Consider the following 25237-nt stretch of genomic DNA (forward strand, 5'->3'; position numbering starts at 1 on the left):
ATGGAGAGAAAATACTGATGAATTAGGAAAAATGTGGGGGTATAACTGTGGAAGCTGTATTAAGAGCTATAAACACCGATACCAACCAAAAACAGATAAGCCCATTCATTTAGCCTCGCAGAGCCAGAGATATTGATAACGCCCCACTTGTGTGTTCTGATTACAGTAGGGGAATCTCATCTTTAGCTCTGCAGTGCTGCGGGTGCAGCCCTCTAAGCTGTGGATAGCGCGTACAGTACAGTCTATGAAGGCAGATCAGAATATACTGTACGACTGCTGATAGCATGGGTGTGAGAGCATGTGGGAAAGTGCTAATATACGTGGCTTTTCAAGCATTCATCAGATTGTACGTATGCCTTTTAGTATTTATGAATGTGCGATGAGTGCGAGTGCGTGTGTTGAGTTCTAAAGAGTAAAGTCCCTCACCCGGTGTCCTGGGGGCAGTCCGGGGTCACACACCACAGCAGAGAGCATGCGCACCAGCAGGTCCTGGACCTGTCCCATGCTGTCTCCCAGGTTGAGCAGGCCCTCCTGCAGCACGCTCAGGTTGGGTATGTGGGCGTCCACGTCGAAGCCCAGCACCTTCCCAAAGCTCCGCAGGAATTGCATCACCATCAGGCAGTCAGAGAAGCTGCTTCCTGGTAGAACCAGGCCGGGAATACGGGATAACTCCGGGAGAGGCTGGGAACGGAGAGAGGACACATTCAGTCATGTAATTACAGTAGTGTGCTGTGCACTTGTTATAATTTCAAGGTTCCTAACGCAGTGTAAGAGCAAAATCTGGAGAGATAGCTTCTGTAGCTGCAGATTCAAGTAGGGCAAACAGAGCTTGACCCGTATGGAGTGAGGTTTAGTGAGAGCCGTATGGAGACGGGGTTGATGGGATGTGTGAACTTGTTATCCAGGGGTTTAATGCCCTGTCTGGTGGAAATCATGAGAAAGCAGCTTTCAGAAATCACCTGGTCAGTGTTGTGTTAGGGGCAGCCACTTGATGGCACTATTAAAACGTGTACCTGTGTTTACTTCACTTTCATGCATTCCAATATGGAAGATGTTATCACTAGACAAATAAAGCACCGGTGTCATTTAAAAACACTATCGTCATATTCATTAAAATGGGTAATAGGCATAGAAACTGATGAGCGATTAAATGTGGCCAGTATTAACGATTTTCTTGGTTTGATATCTAAGAGAACGTCTAATGAAAACGCGGCCCACGTCTCCTTTTCAGTTGGAGAACTAATCTATGACCGATGGCACACTCATAGAAGGCTCATATCCCTCCCTTTAGAATTTCCACTAGAATCTCCTATGAATAGTATACCTTGTGATCTGCTAAGCACATGTCTTCATTTGGCTTCTTCAGCTCCTTGGCAATTTCCAGTTCCAGTCTTCTAAGCTCCAATTTCCGCTCCTTGTTTAACCGTTTCTCATCCTTCTTCTCCTGCTTTAAGCGCTCCCGCTCCTAAGGTCCAAATTACAGACCAAGTTAACAGTGCATGCTATCGGCACCGTTGCAGACAATCGTGTTAAGGATTATGTCATTACAATTCAGGCCAACACTAGGCCTTCCTTGCTTATAAATTGCTGCACTTTCACCGAAAATTGCTTGGGGCCCGATTCCCTCTTTCATTCACACTCCATATAGTTTTACAAAAAGAGGGGGAGGAAGAACTGAGGGGAGGAGGCAATAGCCAGAAGCCTGCAGTAACAGTTTCAAGGAGAAGTGGTCGAGTTGTGAATCACGCACCTCTGCTTTCTTACGGGCGTCCATGGCCTTCGTCAGCATCATGTGCTGCCTCCGCCTCTCCCTCTCCTGACAGAGCACACACAACCGCAGCTCAACACAGACAGGCCACTTCATATTAGACGACAAACACAACAGCTTACTATGACACGTACAGTATAGTAGGACAAACAAACAGAAGTCTGGCCATCGTTGTGAACATTATAGCGGAAGTTCAGAGGTTAATTAAATGACAACCAACAATCTAAAAAAAGGGCAAAGCAACAGGTATGAGGGCGGTGTCAACACAAAGTGTAAGCTTGAAGTTAGAGTCGGCTTGAATGCATCTGTATACTGGCAATAGGCAAACTGAAGTGCTACTTGTACAAGTGCATCTAAGAATTAAACAGACGTTGTCATACTATGCTGTGTTAGAAAGTTACTCTAAAAGCTGCTACAGTTTTTCATTCTTTATTCACTGGTGAAAAGCAAAGCAAAATAACTTCTTACATCAGAATGCAAATAAGATTATACTACAGAAAGCAAGTTACCTCTCACAAATACATTCATGGATTCAATTGGAGATTGAGGCCTTGTAGTAAGGAATTTATCTTAGGCGCGTACTGAGAGCAGTCCTATATTCAGTATGGCATGGGTTTAAAGCAATGCTATCATTTCCTGTCTTTAGCCTATTGTAACTTATGGCAAGTAGGTTTGGGTACAACAGAAATCAAATCTCAAATATGGAACAAGAAACACGGCAACGAAACGATGAATGAACATTTCTCCGTGAGGTTGGCGATTTAAACGGATGTCAACAAGCAGGGGAAAAGCCGGCGATGGACGGGTCTGATTCGTCAGGTGGTAAAATGGACAAGTGCAGCAATACTCTACATTGACTTTTAACACCTGGATGTCAAGCACTTCCATTCACTCGACAACAAAAACAAGGCAATGGAGGGTCACGTCTTTAGGACCATGATAGTGTGCATTGCTCCCCTTAAATGGAATCTGAAAGAGTCAAGAAGTCCTTGACTATTTTGTCTTGTACAAGAACAAATAGAGCAAGACGTGCGTACGCAATGCACTTTGCTCGAAAGCCATGCAGAAGAATGTAGTATGACGGCAGCCAGAGCTACACTTTATGAATTGCTATGACAACCATATCACAACCAATATCACGATGCGGTGTTAGATGTGCAAAAATAAACATACCCATACCATATCTAGTCTATGCCTCTCCAACTCCTGGGAGAAAGAGTTGGCAAAGTATTACGGAACAGAAATCACAGGCTCATAAAAACTAAGTTCATATAAGAACCCCCCCACCCCAAGACAGGTGACAAGCTAGGGTCATCAAAACTGAAATTAACAAAGCGACAGAGATTTGGACAGGGAATTGTCAAGTACTATATCAAAAAGAACCCTTCTTCCAAAAAAGATTGTAGTAGTAGAATTGAAAGTGAAAATGGGCTTTGGGCATCATGTGGTGCAAGAGAGCGATACCTACCTGGTGTTTCAAAATGACTGCTTGTTGCCTCCTCATCTCTTTCTCCTTTAAGGGGAAAAAGATAAAACGACATTACAATCCAAACACACCCCTCATTTCCATCATCTAAAAAAAGCAGCCAACACAAACAGATAAGGTTTCTCTACTTCATTCCACAGGAAGTTCAAATCCCTCACTAATCTGATTGACAGGCAGGCAAAGAGCCCGGGCATGTTTGAACTAATGTGAAATGGAAATGCCATAGTTGGGGGGTTTTTGAGACGTGCAGGAGGCAGAGACAGAATGCAATGTCCTTTATGACACTGATTAACATGGAAAAGGTTTGCTCTGGGTGGCAAGGAGATTTTCCTAAACACGGAGAAGCAGTCCCTTGGCGCAATGAGCGTTGCTTTACATTCACCTAAATGAGGCAATGAGGTGCAAGGAGGAGATTGGGAATCGACAGGAGAGGGGTTGTATGACTTGAGGCAACAGTGGGAGGTGGAGTGGGCCACAAATTAATGGTTGATTCTTTTAACAGGACATCTAAACTAACCTTGATTCGTTTTTCAGCCTCCATTATTTTGGCATTTGCCGCTTCTTCCTTCTTTTTCCTTTTAGTCTGTGCATGCAAAACAGGTCTACAGGTCATGCAACAGAACAACCTTGAGAGAGTCAACACTTCATTCAACAGCACATGTACAGTACTACATGCCGGTACCAGTACCGCCAAATACACAGACAAATCCATTTATGCTTGTGTAAGATTAGGCTTTTATCACTAGTTCCTACTAGAAGCAAATAATGAATTTCTGTCATGTGGGAGGGCTAACATTGTTTGATTAACTAAAATCAAGACAATTTTCACAAATAAACATGCAGGGCAAAATACATATTTTGGTTCTAGTGACTACACTAACACTAAACACACAATGAAATAGCCACATGTGCAACATAGAACTGTTCCATTTAGAGCAGAGAGAGGATAATATCGAATGAGACTAGTCCCACTTGCAGCAGGGACTTACTGGCAATGTCAAGCGTGAAATATTGCAATCTTGTGCAGTGAGATAATTATTTCCTCACGTTAACACTAAAAAGACAAACTAGTTGTAGTTCTTACAAAATACTAGTAGCCAGTCGGAATAAATTAAGACATTTCAATATCTAATTACAAGCATAGAGGAATCCTGTTAAGAGCAGCTTGCCAACCATGTCAACTGAAATTTGATTTAGTAAAGCTAAAACACTTCGGAGCTTCTATTAGCGCTGTGCATGGAAAATAGCCGTTTCACCTCCTTGTGCTAAACTGTTAGCGACTATTGTCTGAGAGATGGTATTTTGTGTCGAATCCCATCATGGTCTGAGGAGATTTGAATATTCCATGGCACTTTGTGAAAAACCAATTAAGCATTAGTCACTTGTAGTCAGGAGACAGAACCGAAAAAGTGCAACCACATAATTTAGAAATAGCCGTTGGTTGATTTAGGAAAAGTCCTACCAACAGCAAAAAAGGAAGTGTTTCGGAATATTTCTGCAATAACTCACCTCGAGAATCTGCTGCGCTCTGAGCTCCTTCTCCATTTGAATTTGCTGAATGCGCTTGATCTTCTCCTAGTAAAAGGATTGGGGGGAGGGGTGTCAAATGAATTCAATCTACAGTCATGCATGTTAGAACAGGGGGCCTGTATACGTAGTTCTAATGGAGATTAAGGTTGCAAAAGTTCATGAATTTTCTATAAATTCCCTGGTATTCCAGAAATCCTGGTTGAATCCCCCAACTGGCAATTGGGGAAAGCCAGAGAATTTATTGGAAGTTCACAGAATTTTGCAACCCTAATGAAGATAAAGCGAGTGTAGCATCTTGAAGGTTAGCATCTTCCCTTTAGAGAATATTTCAAAGCAATTAATTCTGCTTGGGATCTTTTCACCTTGGAGGCGTCAGAACAAAAACACAACTTGTGAACAGATGCATCCGAGTGGTGAGCTTTTGTACATGACATGGCAATGCTCGTACTGTAGGCAAATCCCTACCTGCTGCTTTACAATCTTTACTTGCTCCTTCTGTTTCCGCTTCTGCTCAGCAGCCATGATTGCTGAGAGAGAGAAAAAGAGAGAGAGCGAGCGAGAACGAGAAAGACCGAAAGAAAGAGAAACAGAAAGAAAGAAAGAAAGAAAGAAAGGACAAAGAAACGGACAAGAAAGAAAGTAAACATTGAGATTAGGGTGGTACTGTGTGGGTTGTACTGGACTAACTGTGCTATGGTGGAGAACAGGGTGGCATTGTCACAAGAACAGCTTTCACAGAACACTAGCTTACTACACCTTGTTGTTTCCTGGCCTCCTTGGCTGCTAGTGCCATGGCCTGCTTTTGAAGTTTCCTCATCATTTTAATCTGGGCTGCTTGTCGAGCTATCTCTGCAACAAGAGGAGAGATTTTTAGAGTTCATAGTCCTATTGGTTAAATCAGCTTTAAAGATACACTATACAGTGCATTCGGGAAAGTATTCAGACCTATTTCCACATTTTGTTACATTACAGCCTTATTCTAAAATGGATGAAATGAAAATGTTCCTCAATCTACACACTATACCCCATAATGACAAACCAAAAATAGGTTTTCAGAAATGTTTGCAAATTTAGAAAAAATAAATAAAAAAAAATAAACGTATTTACATACATATTCAGACATTTTGCTATGAGACTTGAAATTGAGCTCAGTTGTATCCTGTCCACCTGTGGTAAATTCAATTGATTGGACATGATTAGGAAAGGCACACATCCGTCTATATAAGGTCCCACAGTTGACAGTGCATGTTTGAGCAAAAACCAAGCCATGAGGTCGAAGGAATTGTCCATAGAGCTCTGAGACAAGATTGTGTTGAGGCACAGATCTGGGAAGGGTACTAAACTTTCTGCAGCATTGAAGGTCCAAGAACACAATGGCATCCATCATTCTTAAATGGAAGAAGTTTGGAACCACCAAGACTCCTACAGCTGGCCACCCGGCCAAACTAAGCAATTGGGGGAGAAGGGCTTTGGTCAGGGAGGTTACCAAGAAGGCGATGGCCACGCTGACAGACCTCTAGAGTTCCTCTGTGGAGATGGGAGAACCTTCCAGGACAACCATCTTTGCAGCACTCCACCAATTAGGCCTTTATGGATATAGAATAACTATCTTCAAAGTAATGACTCGGGACGTCGGTTGTGAGATGAAAGCTTATTTTTTAGTAATAATACTTGTTCACATTACATTTTACCAATTTTATATTCTACAAAACAATAAAACAAAGTTGCTAGCGAAAGCCAGGAAAATCACTTGTCACTTGTACATAACTGGCGAGTTCTCGTTTTTTTCCTTTCTTGTCGCAAGGCACTCTGGTACTTGCAGTCAATAACGTAATCCAATACAACGGATATATACAGTGGGAAGAAAAAGTATGTGAACCCTTTAGAATTATCTGGATTTCTGAATAAATTGGTCATAAAATTTGATCTGAGTCACAACAATAAACAAACAGTCTGCTTAAATTAATAAACTATTATCATTTGTCATGTCTTTATTGAACACACTGTGTAAACATTCACAGTTCAGGTTGGAAAAAGCATGTGAACCCTTGGATTTAACAACAGCTTAACCCCCCTTCGGCAGCAATAACCTCAACCAAACGTTTTCTGTAGTTGCAGATCAGACCTGCACAACGGTCAGGAGGAATATTGGACCATTCCGCTTTCCAAAACTGTTTCAGTTCCAAAATATTCTTGGAATGTCTGGTGTGAACTGCTTGAGGTCATGCCACAGCATCTCAATCTCGTTGAGGTCAGGACTCTGACTGGGCCACTCCAGAAGGCGTATTTTCTTCTGTTGAAGCCATTCTGTTGTTGATTTACTTCTGTCTTTTGGGTCGTTGTCTTGTTGCATCACCTAACTTCTGTTGAGCTTCAATTGGCAGACAGCCTTACATTCTTCTGCAAAATGTCTTGATAAACTTGGGAATTCATTTTTCCATCAATGATAGCAAGCTGTCTAGGCCCTGAGGCAGCAAAGCAGCCCCAAACCATGATGCTCCCTCTACATTGTTTACAGTTGGGATGCGGTTTTGATGTTGGTGTGCTGTGCCTTTTTTTCTCCACACATAGTGTTTCATAGTGACTCAACTTTAGTTTCATCTGTCCACAGAATATTTCTCCATTTATGGACAATTTGTCTTACCGTGGACTGACTTTTAGAGATAGTTCTATAACTCTTTCCAGCTGTATGCAAGGCAACAATTCTTAATATCAGGTCTTCTGAGATCTCTTTTGTTCGAGGCATGGTTCACATCAGGCAATGCTTTTCGTGAATACCAAACTTACATTTTTAGATTTTTTTTTTTTTTAAATGGGGCAGCTCTAACCAAAATCTCCAATCTTGTCTCATTGATTCGACTCCAGGTTAGCTGACTACAATTAGCTTTTGGAGAAGTCATTAGCCTAGGGGTTCAGATACTTTTCCCAACCTACACAGTGAATGTTTAAATGATGTACTCAATATAGACAAGAAAAATACAATAACTTGTGTTTTATTAGTTTAAGCACACAGTTTTTCTATTGTTGATGAAGATCAGATCAAATGTTATGTCAAATTTATGCAGAAATCCAGGTAATTCCAAAGGGTTCACATAATTTTTCTTGCCAATGTACATAGTTCTCAATCTCCATCACATGAATTCTAATACAATTACTCTTACATATGTAAATAACTGTAAAAGAAAATATCTTTAGATACAGCTCCATAAATTAACTGTAAACAACTCTCTAACCCATTAAAGTTACAACATCCTGCCCCCGATGAACAGCTGTGTTCATCTAAATCTCTAAGCAGTATATAAACTGAATAGGTCTTCTCAACAAAGTCCCTGAGGCAGTACGAACTGAACATGACTAGGCCATTTCAGCCTGGAAACAGTTCCTCAGTCTTCCCTAGTTCCCAGGTTTGTCTTGGTGTGTTATCTTCTCCGACGAGTGCAACGTCACCCACTTTCAGTGGGGTGGGCTGTGGTGTCACAGGGGTGTGCCGACTTTAGATCCAGAAAGTAGTATCTTCGCTTGCTGGTCACAAGTCTCTGCCTGTACTTCCATCTGCATGTAATTTCCTCCTGGGTGCTGAGTGTCAGCCGGAAATGGCTTGGGCGGCAAAGAGGTTTGTCTTTTACCCACCAGGAAGTGTGCTGGTGTCGGGGGTTGTGGATCATCCACTTCATTGTGGACAAAGGTCAGAGGCCTAGAATTTAGGATAGCTTCAACCTCTGTCAGGACTGTGCACATCTCTTCAAAAGTTGAGCAAAGCTTTCCCAAAAACGTTTCTCAGGCATGTCTTCACTGACCTGACAAGTCTTTCCCAAAATCCACCCCACCATGCTGCTCGCTTGGCAATGAACCTCCAGGCAATGCCCCTTTCTGAGTTGGGGCTCTTTGATTGCCTTCCACAACTCTTTCAAGTCCTGATCAGCGCTCTTGAACGCTTTTGCATTGTCCGAATAGATTACCTTGCATAATCTTCTCCTTGAGATTAATCTTTTCAGAGCTAACAGGAATATCTCGGTTGACTGATATGAGACCAGTTCCAAATGAACTGCTCTGGTTACACCACAAGTGAACAGCGCAATGTATGACTTCTTCACAGAACCATTTTCTTTCACGTAGAGAGGCCCTGCAAAATCCACACCTGTAACTTTGAATGGTGGGGATTCAGTTATTCTGTCTTTTGGTAAAGGTGCAGTGCAGTGACCTGCTGTTCAGTCCTTGCCTTGAATCTCTTGCAGACTATACATCTTGCCACTGTGCTCTTGACTAGCTGCCTAGCATGCAAGATCCAGTATCGCTCGCTGATTTGTACTAGAGTGTCTCTTACTCCAGAATGCATCATCCTCTCATGATAGTACTGTATAAACATTTCCGTATCTGTGCTTGTTGGGCAGAACCCATGGGTGCTGCTCTCTGAATGTGAAGTTGGACTGTTGCAGTCTTCCTCCTACACTGAGTAGTTCGTGTTCGTCCAGGGACAGTTTCAGTTCTCTGATTTTACAGTCATTGTTTAGTCTTTTTCCTGCCTTCAGTAATTTCTCCTGACTAAAACTCTATTGTTATGTTACCTTGATCCAGACTCGAACAGTTCGTCAGCAGTTAGTTCACCTTGCATCTTTATAGTTGTACGAGCATTGGCTATGAATCTCTTTATCCAGGCGGTCACGCTGAACACTTCAGTTTGCTGTACCTTTCAAGTTCCAACACGGGTTCAGTGATGTCTGTGCTGTTTGCTGTGAGCTTTACAGTGACCAGGCGACTGGACTTGAGTTCTGTATTCACCTCTTCTGGAACCTTGTTGTCATCAGTCTCCTCTGACTGATTAGGTGATGTCAGAATAACCATAGCTGGCTCTGTGTCAAGTTCCGAACAGTTTGTCCTCTTGTAGGGTGGTCGGCTGGATTAGTTTTCCCTTCAATATGTCACGATGACTCTGGATCGGTCATGTACTGGAGCTCTGTCACTGTTTGCGACAAACTGTTTCTATTTCTGAGCTGAGCTGCAAATCCAATGCAGCACGATCAAGTCTGTCCACATTTTGATCTGTTTTTGTTCCATTTTCAGTGTGGTTATCAGGTGGTTTGCTAGTCTCTCTCCAATCACAGCTCCCATGAGCTCCAGGTGTGGCTGCGACATTTTCTTGAGCGGGGCTACCCTGGACTTGGACGCGACTAGACTTGTCGTTGTTTCCCAGTCTTGTGATAAACCTTGCAGTTAAGCTACTGCACTGTAAGCCCACAGAACAAGTGTAGTTTCAGCCTGTGGCAGTTCTGTGGCTGCATGTCTGTTCTGTACCACCTTGGTATGGCAAGCTGGTGTAGTTCTGAATACCACTGTTGCCATTCTTGTGTCAGATCAGGTGGTAACTCTTCGTCCCAGCTGAGTCCCCTCTCCCACATTTCCTGGAACATGCACTTGATCCTGATGGTGAAGGGGGTCAGGAAGCATGCAGACGACTGCAGAACACTTCTCTGTGTTTTCCTTGTGCTTTAGAATGCTCAGTAGCGGCCTGAGGTCAAACACAAAGTAATCGGTTCATGGTCGCCACACTAAACCTAAAACCTAAATTCCTTGTGTTTCTAGTGCCAATGGGAGGTCAGTTGTCGTACTCTCCTCCCATGTTGTTATCAGTTCAGGAGAGTTGGTCATCCACTTGCAGAGGTCCATGCCTGCAGTCAACAGCATTCGTTTTGCGGTTGTCACAAAGTAAGCCTCTTCAACATCGCGTGAAATCGTCAATGAAGTAATCTACATAGAGTGACTCCCTCAATGCCTCTACAACTTCTGGTTGTTCTGTCTAGCTGTGAGCAAGAATGGACTTGGGGAAGCTCCAAATACCATTCTGGTTATCCTAAGCACACGCAGCTCTTCTTCATTTTCTCTCCTAGGTGGGCCTGTGAGCCAGAGAAATCTCACGCGGTCTCTCTCTGCTAGGGATATCTGCAGTAAAGCCTTCTTGATGTCTGCCATGAATGCAATCTCATGTAGTCTGAACTTCATCAGAATGCTGAGCAGATCCAGGTTCGGTCCTGTGAGTAGACAGTCAGAGGGATGGACAGCCATCTTCATGGGACAAGGCATCAAAACACCCCTCTCAGTTTTGTCGTCACCTTGTCCTCCCGGAGTATTGCATGGTGAGGTAAGTAATATTTCACGTTGTCGGAGCTTGATGCGTTGTCCTTGGGCATGTCCTCTGCCATATCCTGTTGTATGTGGTCCTCAACTACTTCATTGTATCTGCTGTACAACATCACATCCTTCTTCAGTCTTTTCTTCAGACCTTCAAACCATTTCTTGGCGATTCTATACAGTTGAAGTCGGAAGTTTACATACCTTAGGTAAATACATTTAAACTCAGTTTCACAAATCCTGACATTTAATCCTAGTAAAAACAATGATAGCATTAGGATCACCACTTTATTTTAAGAATGTGAAATGTCAGAATAATAGAAGAGAAAATGAATTATTTCAGCTTTTATTTCTTTCATCACATTCCCAGTGGGTCAGAAGTTTACATACACTCAATTAGTATTTGGTAGCATTGCCTTTAAATTGTTTAACTTGCGTCTAACGTTTCAGGTAGCCTTCCACAAGCTTCCCACAATAAGTTGGGTGAATTTTGGCCCATTCCTCCTGACAGAGCTGGTGTAACTGAGTCAGGTTTGTAGGCCTCCTTGCTCGCACAAGCTTTTTCAGTTCTGCCAACAAATTCTCTCTAAGATTGAGGTCAGGGCTTTGTGATGGCCACTCCAATACCTTGATTTTGTTGTCCTTAAGCCATTTTGCCACATCTTTGGAAGTATGATTGGGGTCATTGTCCATTCGGAAGACCCATGTGTGACCAAGCTTTAACTTCCTGACTGATGTCTTGAGATGTTGCTTCAATATATCCACATAATTTTCCTGTCTCATGATGCCATCTATTTTGTGAAGTGCACCAGTCCCTCCTGCAGAAAGCACCCCCCACAATTTGATGCTGCCACCCCCGTGCTCCACGGTTGGGCTGGTGTTCTTCGGCTTGCAAGCCTTTCTCTTTTTTTCCTCCAAACATAACGATGGTCATTATGGCCAAACAGTTCTGTGTTTGTTTCATCAGACCAGAGGACATTTTTCCAAAAAGTGCGATATTTGTCCCCATGTGCAGTTGCAAACCGTAATCTGGCTTTTTTTATGGCGGTTTTGGAGCAGTGGCTTCTTCCTTGCTGAGCAGCCTTTCAGGTTATGTCGATATTAGACTCGGTTTACTGCGGATATAGATACTTTTGTACCCGTTTCCTCCAGCATCTTCACAAGGTCCTTCGCTGTTGTTCTGGGATTGATTTGCACTTTCGCACCAAAGTACATTCATCTCTAGGAGACAGAACGTGTCTCCTTCCTGAGTGGTATGATGGCTGCGTGGTCCCATGGTGTTTATACTTGGGTACTATTGTTTGTACAGATGAACGTGGTACCTTCAGGCATTTGTAAATTGCTCACAAGGATGAACCAGACTTGTGGAGGTCTACAATTTATTTTCTGAGGTCTTGGCTGATTTCTTTTGATTTTCCCATGATGTCAAGCAAAGAGGCACTGAGTTTGAAGGTAGGCCTTGAAGTACATCCCCAATTGACTCAAATGATGTCAATTAGCCTATCAGAAGCTTCTAAAGCCATGACATGATATTCTGGAATTTTCCAAGCTGTTTAAAGGCACAGTCAACTTAGTGTATGTGAACTTCTGACCCAATGGAATTGTGATACAGTGAATTATAAGCAAAATAATCTGTCTGTAAACAATTGTTGGAAAAATTACTTGTTTAATGCACAAAGTAGATGTCCTAACCGACTTGCCAAAACAATAGTTTGTTAACAAGAAATGTGTGGAGTGGTTGAAAAATGAGTTTTAATGACTCCAACCTAAGTGTATGTAAACTTCCGACTTCAACTGTAGTCATCTTGGAGTTCTGGCATTTCTTGTTTCCATGGCAACTCCACATGGTATCGTTCATCTTTGAAGGTGGTTGTTCTCTCGAACATCTGTAGAGCCTCGTTTCCTCTGGGTTCTGTGTTTTCCATGTCAAGCCTTGGCGACACTTGACATGGACACTGGTCCCTGCACCGACCATCCAAAGGGGCCCTCTAAAGCAACCAGCGTCTGTCAGTCGCTCCACTCAGCCTGATACTATCTGCCAGTAGTAGTCTGCTCATATCTGCCAGTAGTAGTCTGCTCATATCAAGACAGAGTTCAGGATCTTTGACATCTTCTCAAAAGCCTGCGAGCTGCAGTCCCTTTCTATTGAGCTCATGTTGAATCTGTTCACCAGGAAACTTCATCACAGCTGTGCACACTTGTGGGGTTTCAATTGCCTCCATTTCAATTATCTGCTAATTTGTCCCAGACATTCTCCAAGATGACTTTCACTGTGTTGCGTTGGGACGTTGCTGGAGCAGAGGAGCCAAACATGTGAAGAGTGCGTGCCTCTTGTCTGATTACTGGTAGCTTCAGGCCCTTCACAAGGTTTTTATGTACGAAGCTTCTCTGACTGCCTCCATCTAGTAAGCAACGAGCTATCTTTCTGCCCGATGGGCCTTCTACCCATGCCTTTGCCTTTTGTAGCAACACAGTGTTCTGTCCGTCTGGTTGTCTTCACAGAATGGGGAATAACTGAGGAAACAACAGCATCTGCAGAAACAGTAGGTGGTTGCACCTCACTCCTCTTACCGGTACAATGTGATGTCTGCTTCCACATGTTGCACATGACACTCTGACTTCACAGAATTTTGCTGTGTTTTTGTCCTAAACATACAAAGCATCTTCCCATGTTCTTTAGTTTCTCTTTGTGTGCAGCAATATTGTGATCTGGGCAGTTTTCTGATTTTTGGTCTGCACCGTCACAGAATACAGTTTTGTTCCTTCGGCTGTGTGCAGTGCCGCAGCAGATGGCATGTTGGGTCTTTGTTTAAATTTCATCGAAGGAGCATGACTTGTTCCATGGTTTGCTCTCTTTCTGTTGGCTGCATGATCTTAGCACTACAAATGACATCTCCCTGCTCTGAACCTCCTGTCGGAAACTGACCATCTCAGACACGTTCCATTCATCACCCACTCCCCTCTGACAACTATAGTCAAGGGCTATCTCCTCTGCAATCATATGTGGTAAGATTGGGCATAGTAGCCTTCCGTAGGTTTCTGACACTACACCCAGTGATTCCAAGCTCCTAATCTGAATTTCACATTCATCGTATGCATTTGTAAGAGGATTTCTTTACGGGAGTGAGATTCAGCAGCTTTGACATGTGAGCACTAATCACAAGATCCTTCCTTCCAAATCTGCTCTTGAGCAGAGCGATTGCATCATCATAGTTACTGTCTGTTAACATCAGTCCTGCTACTGCCTTTGCAGCTGGTCCAGTGAGAAGTTCAGGTCGGTAAACTTCTCTTTACTGCACAGTGAATCATTGCTGTGAATAGCAGTCTCATACTGGCTCCAAAACTCCTGCCACATACTGACATCTCCATAGAATTTCTCAATAATCAACTTTGGTAGCCTTACTGATTGTCTCTGTGTTCTGTTTTGAGTTAGCATCACTCACACGTGCTGGTAGTTGATCGAGGTCCTGTTTTTTTTATTTTTTATCTATAACTCGTTGTGCACGACTCTTCAACATGATAACGCACTCTTTGTATGCAATCTCGGCCTCCAATACATCCAACGGAGTTAACTGTTCAATTCCACAACCAAGTTCAAACAATCTGTCCTCCTCGGCTGACAGCAATTCCAACAATGTACTGAAGTGATCGGTATCCGGATTTTACTGGGTTATTTCCACGTCAATCTGATTCAAAATCTGTGTTGTGGCACCTCGGATGGTACCCCGCTTTCGTCTCATTCTTTCTGCTTCATACCGACGTTCCTTCTCAGCCATTTCAGCCACTTCATCCCTCGGATCTTCGTCGTAGCTCATACTCCCGGGTTTCGGCACCAAAAATATAGAACAACTATATTGAAAGTAATGACTCGGGACAGTTGTGAGATGAAAGCTTATTTTTAATAATAATACCTGTTCACGTTACATTTTACCACTTTTACCAGGATAATGACTTGTCACTTGTACGTAATTGGCACGTTCTCTTATCTTTAGATACAGCTCAATGAATTAACTGTAAACATTAACTCTGTAACCCATTAAAGTTACAACAACGGTAGAGTGGCCAGACGGAAGCCCCTCAGTAAAGAAGGCACATGACAGCCCACTTGGAGTTTGCCAAAAGGCACCTAAAGGACTCTGACCATGAGAAACAAGATTGTCTGGTCTGATGAAACCAAAACTGAACTCTTTGGCCTGAATGCCAAGCGTCACGTCTGGAGGAAACCTGTCACCATCCCTACGGTGAAGCACGGTGGTGGAAGCATCATGCTGTGGGGATGTTTTTCAGCGGCAGGGACTGGGAGACTAGGCAGGATCGAGGGAAAGATGAATGTAGCAAAGTACAGAGATCCTTGATGAAAACCTGCTCCAGAGCACTCAGGACCTCAGACTGGGGCGAAGGTTCACCTTCCAACAGGACAACGACCCAAAGCACACAGCCAACACAACGCAGGAGTGGCAAGTCTGAATCTTCTTGAGGGGCCCAGCCAGAGCCCGGACTTAAACCCTATCAAACATCTCTGGAGAGACCTGAAAATAGCTGTGCATCGATGCTCCCCATCTAAACTAACAGTGCTTGAGAGGATCTGCAGAGAAGAATGGGAGAAACTCCCCAAATACAGGTGTGTAGTGTCATACCCAAGAAGACTCGAGGCTTTAATCGCTGCCAAAGGTGCTTCAACAAAGTACTGAGTACTGGGTCTGAAAACTTGTGTAAATCTGATATCAGTTTAGGTGTAATAAACTTGCAGAAAATTCTAAAAACCTGTTTTTGCTTTGTCATTATGGGGTATTGTGTGTAGATTGATGAGAAATTCTAAAATGTATTACATGTTTTTTTTAAGGCTGTAACGTAACAAAATGTGGAAAAAGTCAAGGGGTCTGAATACTTTCCGAATGCACTGTATGTACACAAAAGTATGTGGACACTAATGTTCCCTACATGTTTTTGGGCACTGAGCATATTTCAGGTCTGCTGAGTGCAAACTTGAACGTTGTGAAAATTCTGTGCAACTTCCAGTCCTTCAGACAAGGAGGTGACTGAAAATGTGGTTGTGTGGTTTGATGCAAGAAACAACTTTACAAAATAAAATGCATTATTATTCCCATACCATTATTACAGAAAATCAGACAAATCATGCTACCCTCTGCCTATTGGCTACTTAGCTTATATTCAAGACTGTCTCAAAATTCAACACTTCCCCTTTAAGACCAAAAAAAGTTCTTTACCGGACTTGCTTTTCAAAGAGGTCTAGAAATGTACACATTTTGTGCTCTTGTAGGAAGTAATCACTCCCCCATTGCTGACTACAAATGATCTATAACTGGGCTAATAACTCACTAACTAGCAAATGATATGAACAAAAAAAAAGGTGCACAAGTGGCTACATGCAGCTCTCGCTTTGATCTCAAAACAAGCGCATCTACTCACGACCGCTCATGCTGTAAACATAGTCCAGTTCAAAGTAAATTGCATAGATCCATATATGGCAATGGTTTATTTGCATATAGGCCTACTGCAGCACCGGTCTGTGTAGAGTACAGGCTGAGTTGTGCATGTCAATCCAAAAGAATCCCAGATGGAATAGAATCCCACTAAACATAGTTGGTTTTGTTTCAGTATGTTGCATTGAAAGTGGCTAATATTGCGTTGATTCGATCACAATTGCTACAGTAAAGGGAAACGTTGATAGTGTTAAAAGGGAAAACTCTAGAACAGTGGTCAACAACCTGAGTCAAGATCACTTTCCGAGTCAAAATGCGATGTACTGGCCAGATTTCTTTTTACACGATTTAAAAAACATAAGCCTACGCAACATTAACCAATTAAAAACAGTACTGTAGCAATGAGGTTCGTGCAGTAAGCTATTGACTTTGCTTGAATTTCCCTGCCAATGCATTATTGTTGGGGTCATTTTTTTAAATATATATTTCAAAATTTAAGGTAGGCTATATGATCACACCGTTAATAGATCTGCTGTTGTATTACTTGTGAGGCACAGCTGAGTGAGCATACAGACTTAGGGTCCGCCTCTCAACATCCCTTCGCTTTCCCTTTCCTCCACTGACACTGACCAAAAAAGGGACACCGTCTTCCAGCTGAAGGCAAAACTCAAGTTGTACCGCATTACTTCTGCCTCATGAACAAATTCATGTTGTTTCTCCTATGAACAGAGAAGTGAAATATTCCTTGATATTAAAAAAGACCCAAGCTGCTAATAATAACGCAAGCCTATCGATACACTTTCCTACTCAATCATTAATGCTGCAGTGCTTTGAAATAGGAAGAAGGCGCATTTTATGGATTTTAAAAATGTAATACAAAGTGCTGAGTAAGAACATGAACTCACTCATAAAAACAGCAGCTCTTCGCTGCATTTGCTGACAGTCTCTCTCTAGTCATGGTTTTAACATTGTGAAATCTCACAGTATCAATTTTGCTGTAGCTTTTTTTTATGCCTGCTACGTTACTGCAGACTCGGTAATCTAAGACATCCGATTGGCCAGCGGTAGGCCTATAGTGCACTTGATTTTCTCTCTGTGCCCGCCGGGACGCAGCATTTGTACATTCAGACACATGAAATTGTTAAAAATGGCAACAGTTCAGCTACCTAAGTACTGTTAATGTGAAGTGGAAACATCTAGGAGCAACAACAGCTCAGCCGTGAAATGGTAGGCCACACAAGCTCACAGAATGGGGCCGCCAAGTGCTGAAGGGCATAGCGCTAACTACAGAGTTCCAAACTGCCTCTGGAAGCAACGTCAGCACAAGAACTGTTCGTTAGGATGGGTTTTCATGGCCGAGCAGCCGCACACAAGCCTAAGATCACCATGCGCAATGCCAAGCGTCGGATGGAGAGGTGTAAAGCTCGCCGCCATTGGACTCTGGAGCAGTGGAAACGCGTTTTCTGGAGTGATGAATCATGCTTCACCATCTGGCAGTCCGACGGATGAATCTGGGTTTGCCAGATGCCAGGAGAACGCTACCTGCCCCAATGCATTGTGCCAACTGTAAAGTTTGGTGGAGAAGGAAAAATGGTTTGGGGCTGTTTTTCATGGTTTAGCCTAGCCCCATTAGTCTCAGTGAAGGGAAATCTTAACACTATAGCATACAATGGCATTCTAGACGATTCTGTGCTTCCAACTTTGTGGCAACAGTTTGGGGAAGGCCCTTTCCTGTTTCAGCATGACAATGCCCCCGTGCACAAAGCGAGGTCCATACAGAAATGGTTTGTTGAGATCGGTGTGAAAGAACTTGACTGGTCTGCACAGAGCCCTGACCTCAACCCCATCGAACACCTTTGGGATGAATTGGAACCCCACTGCGAGCCAGGCCTAAATCGCCCAACATTCGACGAGCAGGTGTTCACATACTTTTGGTCATGTAGTGTACCCCAGTGATTCTCGCAAGAACTGAACCCACCTTGAGCTTCCAGTTTGCGTAGAAGTTTGGCGTCAGTGGCACCTGGAAAGTCGGCCTCACCAACGTTAGGAAGTTGACCCTTACTGCGCCTGGACCGGGGGCCCTCGTCACCTCTCCTCTGGTGCTCAGGCTTAGGGGGATGCCCACGCCTCCCCTCCATGGCCAGGATACGAGGAATCACCTCATCCTCGGTCAACAAGCTCCACTGCAATCCCTTGTAGGAGAGGAGAGCGAGGGACAGCCAATTAGAGCATTCCATTTACTTACACTGCGGTATGACTATACGTCATACCGTATAAACAAATATCCCTCATGACAAAAAATATTAACGTTAAGCTTAAATACATATATCTATGTAATTGCTGCCTTTAAGTATGAATCAATTAGACATCACTTGTGGTTAAATGTAGAAAAACTAAAGTGAATATTCGTCACATTTTTTTCTATGTACTGAAAGTGCTCCATCTTAAAATAGCGTTTTGGAGTGAACTATCCCTCTAACTATATGCACCTGGCTTTCATATTACAATAAAGCGATATAACTTTTCCTGTGAATGTAATATTAAACACAATGATATACAGTACTTTAGGCTACGGATGACTGCTCTGTGGGAGGGAGAAAACGGTCAATAAAGAGAGGACAGTCACCTGGGGTCCTTCTCTGGCTTCATAGAAGTCACCAACCCTTATTTTTGCACTGAAGCTAAAATGATCGCGTGTGATGTCACTTATTCCATTTCTGGACACATACTACAAAGAAGAACATAAATGAGGGCTTGGTGAGACAAAAGATCAGTGTTAAGGCAAAGATTAAGTTAATAACAGCAACCTTATTGGTTTGGGTGTAAATTATGTCTTTCTTGATCAAAATCTGGAGAATGCAACAACAAAAAAAACTAAATCATTAACATTAGCTTTAAATCTATTAGGATTTGTACGAGAGACATAAGGAGAGAGGATGCTAACGCTAGTGACCTGGGAGGTATGACCTTACCTTCATCACGTCGGGGTACTGCCGGAGCTTCTTCCCACACGGGGCGTAGTACGCCACGTCGCCCTGCAGACGGCCCGCCACATTACAGATACGAGTCTCTCTCTGCCACCTAGGATGGAGGGAGGTTATAAGTTATTCACGTACAGGTGCACAATCCCATTCACACTAAATCGGTCAGAGCGACACAGTGCAGTACCGATATATTCCAGTCATGTATCATTTTGTCATGTTTCAAGCAGTCAAAGCAGAGGGACTATACAAGTGCATTATAAATTGGATTGTATATCAAGGTACATGTTTTCTGCTACCTTCTTACACCATCTTTATTCGTTTACACAACACTTAGTCAGCTAGAATTGTTACATGCTCTTCTCCTAGCTGCCAATCCTTCAGCAGACAGCTAGAGCCTGATGTTGGCGAGGGAAGCTATCGAAATGAGATGTTTACAGCTGTGTCTTCTGTACTGAGTGGCCTCGCTGCCCTGTGAGCCCTGTAGGACTCCAGCGGTAATCAGACTCTCCTGGGATGGACAGCTGCCAAGAGGAACACCGCCCCACACGACACTTCTCTCAGTGCATCTGGACAGCCGCCATCTCCTAACAGAAACGGCCTGAGGATTCCGCCCAAACGGCACCCTATTCCCTACATGGTACACTAAACCATGGGGCTCTGGTCAAAAGTAGTGCACTATACTGGGAATAGGGTGGCTATTGCGACGTAGCCTGGGTCTTAAGCAGAGCAGGGGACTGATATAAGGCTTGTCGCCTTGCTTTCCTCTTTGAACCTGCTGATGAGAAACATCCATGGGAGATGAAAGACACCCTGATCTAAGTGCAGCGTCGCTGGGTTTGTGGTGGGTGGTGGGACGGAGCTGCTAATGTTGCGTGTCTGTGTTGAGACTGGATGTGGTTAACCCCTGACCATCACTGCTGCAGCGCCTCATTTCCTGGCCACTCGGCTTACTGTCAGGCCTGGGCTTTGGAGGGGCCCACTGAGGGAAGGCGGGATGGATGGTGGGTGGTAGGGAGAGATAGAGAAAAGAAGGGATGAAGGATAGAGGGAAAGAGAGGGGGACGGAGGGAGGGAAAGGGGAAAGTTTGAGGAATGGAGAGTTTAGGGGAGGAGGGATAGCGGGAAGGATAGAGGGATAGCGGGATTTAAGGATGAAGGGAGGGATAGCGGGAGGGAAGGATAGCGGGCTGGATGGAGGGAAGGAGCGATGTTGTGTTGTTTACTCTTTTTTCGTCTAGCCACTCTGTTGTTGACGATGTATCATCACCGCTCTGGAAAAAGGAACCTCACTGATTGGGATGTATACACTATGATTTGGCTCCTTTAAGACCCTTTTAGTCAGTCATACCACACATGTTGTTTGAGGGACAGAGGAAATCGTCACACCATCATATTATAGTACCTTGTTTGTTTTTTTTTACATTAAATGCACTATGCATTATGTGGGTTGAATGCTGTAACACAGAATAAAACAATTAATGAAAGTCCCATGATGGTAGTAACTGCACATTACTGCTTATCACTTTTTAACCATCATTTATTCACATTACTTGAATAAAAATTTTATTTTATGACTATTATTTCATTCCAAGTCATCATCTGATCAGAGCTGCTGCCTATGCTGTCTGACAAAAATCACTATTTTAGTAGTTCTTCAAATTAAATAAGACATACTTTTATGACGGCTGAATACCAAATATCAATCACTTAGATCATGTATTTTCAGACTCTAAGCAACTACTGTCTATCCCTCTCAATTTTGCTTGTGCTCTTCACACAGATCGGACAAGTTTAAGTGGGCGCACAATGGATTACAGTCATTGTAGTTCATTACCACGTGTTCTGTGCTAAACTATGTAAAATATTGGCCTGTTGGAAACTACAACTCCCTACTACATCACACAGTTAAGGCTTGATCTGATTTCTCTACAGAAGCTGCACAAATCGAGCTCACGGAAAAAACCCAGAACGAAATGGAATTCAAATAATTGAAACGAAGTCGGTCAATTGGTTGTTTAAAAACCCCAAAATAACTGACATTTCGGTTAATCGCTCAGCACTAACAGTGGGTGACCAGTGACATTGAGTGGTGTATGTGCGTATATACGGTGTATATCTTACCCAAACTCTAGAGGTGTCCGCAGCTTTCTCTCATCTGTCACTCTCCTTCTCTTCCCTGTTCCTGGGAGAAAGAGTGGACTCTTTACAACGGTCTGACAGATCCACTGTGACCTGAGCAAATGCAGAAACCTTGTCGTGTTGGCCAGAGGTGCCCTTACTCTAAAATAAGAAACAACCTACGTCAATTCAGTGGCCTAGGGGAAAACAATGGCTTGAAAACTCCACCCACCAGACAGGGTACCTTGAAGAACATTCCAGCCTGTTACGTTCAGGTGTTTTATTCAAAGAAACAGGCAAAACCACAAGGTCCTTTTAACTAGTGTTGCTTTTAGAAATGACATCAACGCAGGGTTAGCAATACAATACCTTGTCAAATCGACCATGTCAAAGCCGATATCAAGGAATAGAGCTAAGAATGATTATATGGGAGTGGAACTACAACAATAAAAAGATTCCAACATGCAGCTATTAGGAAAAAGAGACTCAGACTGCAGTAATCATGGAGGTCTGAGCCAGCCAAGTGCTTCAGCTGCTAAACGGTTAAACATGTGCCAGCCAGGGTAATCAAAAGACTCAAAGGGCCTGCTCTGGGTCATCAAAACAATGACAAACACTTTGACCAGAGACATCATTTTGCATTGAGAGGCTCCCTGAACAATGTTTTCCTTCTGAAAGAAAAACAAAAAAAAAGCATGCGTTGTTTCCCCTAGATTGGACTGGGTGATCTGACTAAGCATATGGAAGGAGAGGACTGGACTTCCAACCAACAGCCTCAAGGCCCACGACCAAATAGCACTATATAGGGAATAGGGGGCCATTTGGGATGCAGACCATGAGAGTAGTGCACTGTTTGAGCAGGGCTCTCCAAACCTGTTCCTGGAGAGATACCGTCCTGTAAGTTTTTCGCTCCAACCCTAATCTAACGCACCTGATTCTAATAATTAGCTGGTTGATAAGTTGCATCAGGTTAGTTACAACTGGGATTGGAGTGAAAACCTATAGGAGGGTAGCTCTCCAGGAACAGGGTTGGAGAGCCATGGGTTGGAGAGCAAAGATGAGCTTGAGAGTTCCATTGGTACCTGGTGGAGTGGAGCAGAGAGTATATGAGGAAGAGGGGGTGCTGTGGTAGGCCAAGGCCCCAGTGCTGGTCACCATGGCTGGGGTGGGCAGGCCACCAGATGCCTTGATGACCTGGAGGTTGAGAGGGGAGCAGCTGGCTGAGAGGCTGGAGGAGGTGGTGTCGAGTAGAGAAGAGGAGCCTTTGGCACGCTTCAGAAGGGTCCTATCTGCCTCCGTGTCTGTGGTGGTTGCGTCGTGGTCCTTCACGTCGTCCGAGTCGCTCTCCAGATTACTCTCAGACTCTGCAGGGGACACCAGCGGGAGTGGAGGACTTGATAAGTCATTCTCCAATTAACATTCAGTTCACATTCAACCACACTGATAATCACAGGCCTCTTGAAGGAACCTCTTTAAAATATCTGCTGAATCTGTACTTAAAGTGGCGCTGAAGCACTTAAACCAGACAGACGTAAGAGCTGTTTCAGAAGTGCATCACATTAACGTGCTGAACTGACTAACCTGATAGGCTATCATCAGAATCCTCTTCGTCATCTTCGTCATCATGTTCATCATCCTCTACGGAGTCGTCGGAGTCCTTGCTGCTGGGGATGTCAGACTCTGTGCCCCGGAACAGCTCCACCTGGGACTGCACCAGGTGGGTCTGGGACTGGGAGATACCCTTCCCTGTGTGGAGAGCCTTTTGCTGGGCCTTGCTCTTCCCAGCTCTGTGGGCCAGGCCCGGTGAGGTAGAGACCCAGCCTAGGGCTCCAGAGCTGTGCTCCTTATGCCCAGTGCTCAGGTTGACAGGCATAGAGAAGGGTGGGCTGGTGGCAGCCAGGAGAGGATTATTGATGGTGCTCCTGTTCTGACTGCTGCTGCGAGGCTTGGTGATGAGGGCCATGGGGGCATCCTGCACCTTGCTGTGGATCACCCCTTTGGGGTGGGCGCCCAGGAGGGAGGAGGCCAGGAACAGGTTGGAGTGGTTGGTGTGTGGAGAAGGGAGCCTGTGACTGCTCGGGGTCTCTGGAGACAGTTTGGGCGGTGCTAATGAGGAGAACAATGAGGCGGCCATTTTCTTTTTCTTCGGGCTCTTGAACAGATCTTGATGCATCACTGGCAGAGGGAAGGCCTGTTTGAAGTGCTCCTGGGAGACGAAGGGCTTAAGGAGAGAAGGAAGAGGGGAAGAAGAGAATGGAAGTAATTATACGAGCTGTCAGTCATTTGCATTACTGCAGATTGTGAAAGGAAAACGTAATAAGGAATGCAATTGTAATTGCTCAGTGAGAATGACAATGAGGAAGCGGGTCTCTCCCATTAAAGTATATTAAAACAAGTCGGTGTCGAACACGGTATACAAAGAATAAAAAGCTGTTCGGCACAATCCTTGCCAATTCTTTTAATGTTTAGTGCCGTATTCTAGGCTTAGCAATCAACTTTCTTTTTTGAGATACCTCTAAACTCCGGCAGTACTAAAATCCCGTTCCAAAGGTCTTGTTATAGATTCAGGTCGCTATCACCACTGTTCAGATTAACAATAATAATTTAATCCTTGGAAAAATACAGATTTTTCCCCCCTTTTGATAACAATGGGATAGCAACGGTCTTCCTAAAGCATTACGGAGTTAATTGCGTGTCAGCTTTTGTGAAGTATTTCCAATGAAGCTAACTAACTGCATTAGGTCGTGTACAGGGAGAGCCGGCACGAAACGCAATCCAACTGCTGATAACAGCGCTTAGACGTTTCATTTTTCTGTAGAGAGGAAGTTGACCTTTTCAAATCTGCAAATCAGAAACAATGATAGTCAAGAAGAAATGGGAGATACTAAATATCCATATCCGAAATTCTCTGTAAAAAAAAGGACGTTATCAATATTACTTTGGAGAAAGACTTCAATCGAATAGTCTTATTTGAATAAGTGGAAAACAGGCCATTACACACATGTACAAAACAATGAAAAGGCAAATAATTTGCATACAGCCAGACTCACTTGTTTCAATTTAAAGTTGTTGATGTGTAACAAGGTTTCATCCAGGAAGTTTCTGCTTCCCGACTTCATACTGTCAGACGGGGTGAGGGGTTTGGGGGAGCCCGTCCGAGAGTTGGGTTTGTGTGAGGGCGAAAGGGTGGGTGGTTTGGGGGACGAAGACAGAGAGGGAGGCTTGGGTGAGGAGGAGAGAGACAAGGGCTTCGGAGAGGAGCAGAGGGAGACGGGCTTGGGAGATGAAGAGAGAGAGTTTGGTTTAGGTGAAGAAGAAAGAGAAAAGGGTTTGGGTGAGGAAGAGAAGGGCCTGGTGGGTTGAGGAGATGATGAGGCCACTCTGCGTGGTTTGACCAGAGCCAACGGTTTAGTACTGGCCAACCCCGTAGCCTGGATCACACTGGTGTGCTGCTTGAGTTCTTCCTCCCTGTTCCTGGAGCTCTGGAAGACTAGGGATGTGGACTGGGACAGCGCTGGGGGCTGGGGTGAGGGTTGGAGCGGGTAGGGGAGGAAACGGAGAAAGGCCTCGTCTGGATGTTTCTGAAGCAGACCACTCCGGCTGTCCCGAGCATCCCGAGCCTTCTCGCCTTCAGCAGCGTGGGGTCTCTTCTTGCTGTCGGCAGTGCTCTGTGTCAGGCTCTGAGAGAGAGAGGAGGACAGTTCCATGTCAGCTCTGACTCAACCCAGCCCACAATGGCAGCCCTGACGGGCAACGCGGTCGGGCCCCCCACCAGCGGAGC

General features: G+C 44.1%; 1 protein-coding gene across 8 annotated transcripts in view; it reads right to left on the bottom strand.

Annotated features, from left to right (window-relative positions):
* Positions 1-25237, bottom strand: part of LOC115160709 (bromodomain adjacent to zinc finger domain protein 2B) — a 98949-nt gene that overhangs the window by 13254 nt on the left and 60458 nt on the right. For 4 of the 8 annotated variants that reach the window (XM_029711007.1, XM_029711006.1, XM_029711010.1 and 1 more), the window contains 16 exons: positions 24507-25136; positions 23038-23677; positions 22539-22820; positions 21460-21520; positions 19327-19435; positions 18981-19082; positions 18333-18546; positions 5541-5633; positions 5250-5311; positions 4764-4829; positions 3772-3837; positions 3237-3281; positions 2948-2974; positions 1751-1816; positions 1325-1465; positions 427-681 (listed from right to left, as the gene is read on the bottom strand). In XM_029711007.1, the coding sequence (XP_029566867.1) occupies positions 427-681; positions 1325-1465; positions 1751-1816; positions 2948-2974; positions 3237-3281; positions 3772-3837; positions 4764-4829; positions 5250-5311; positions 5541-5633; positions 18333-18546; positions 18981-19082; positions 19327-19435; positions 21460-21520; positions 22539-22820; positions 23038-23677; positions 24507-25136 (2859 nt within the window). The remainder of the gene's footprint in view (positions 1-426; positions 682-1324; positions 1466-1750; positions 1817-2947; positions 2975-3236; positions 3282-3771; positions 3838-4763; positions 4830-5249; positions 5312-5540; positions 5634-18332; positions 18547-18980; positions 19083-19326; positions 19436-21459; positions 21521-22538; positions 22821-23037; positions 23678-24506; positions 25137-25237) is intronic. The other 4 variants (XM_029711014.1, XM_029711011.1, XM_029711012.1 and 1 more) reach the window with 3 other exon arrangements.

This window comes from Salmo trutta, chromosome 24 (genome assembly GCF_901001165.1).
Source record: "Salmo trutta chromosome 24, fSalTru1.1, whole genome shotgun sequence".
Classification (NCBI taxonomy): Eukaryota; Metazoa; Chordata; class Actinopteri; order Salmoniformes; family Salmonidae; genus Salmo; species Salmo trutta.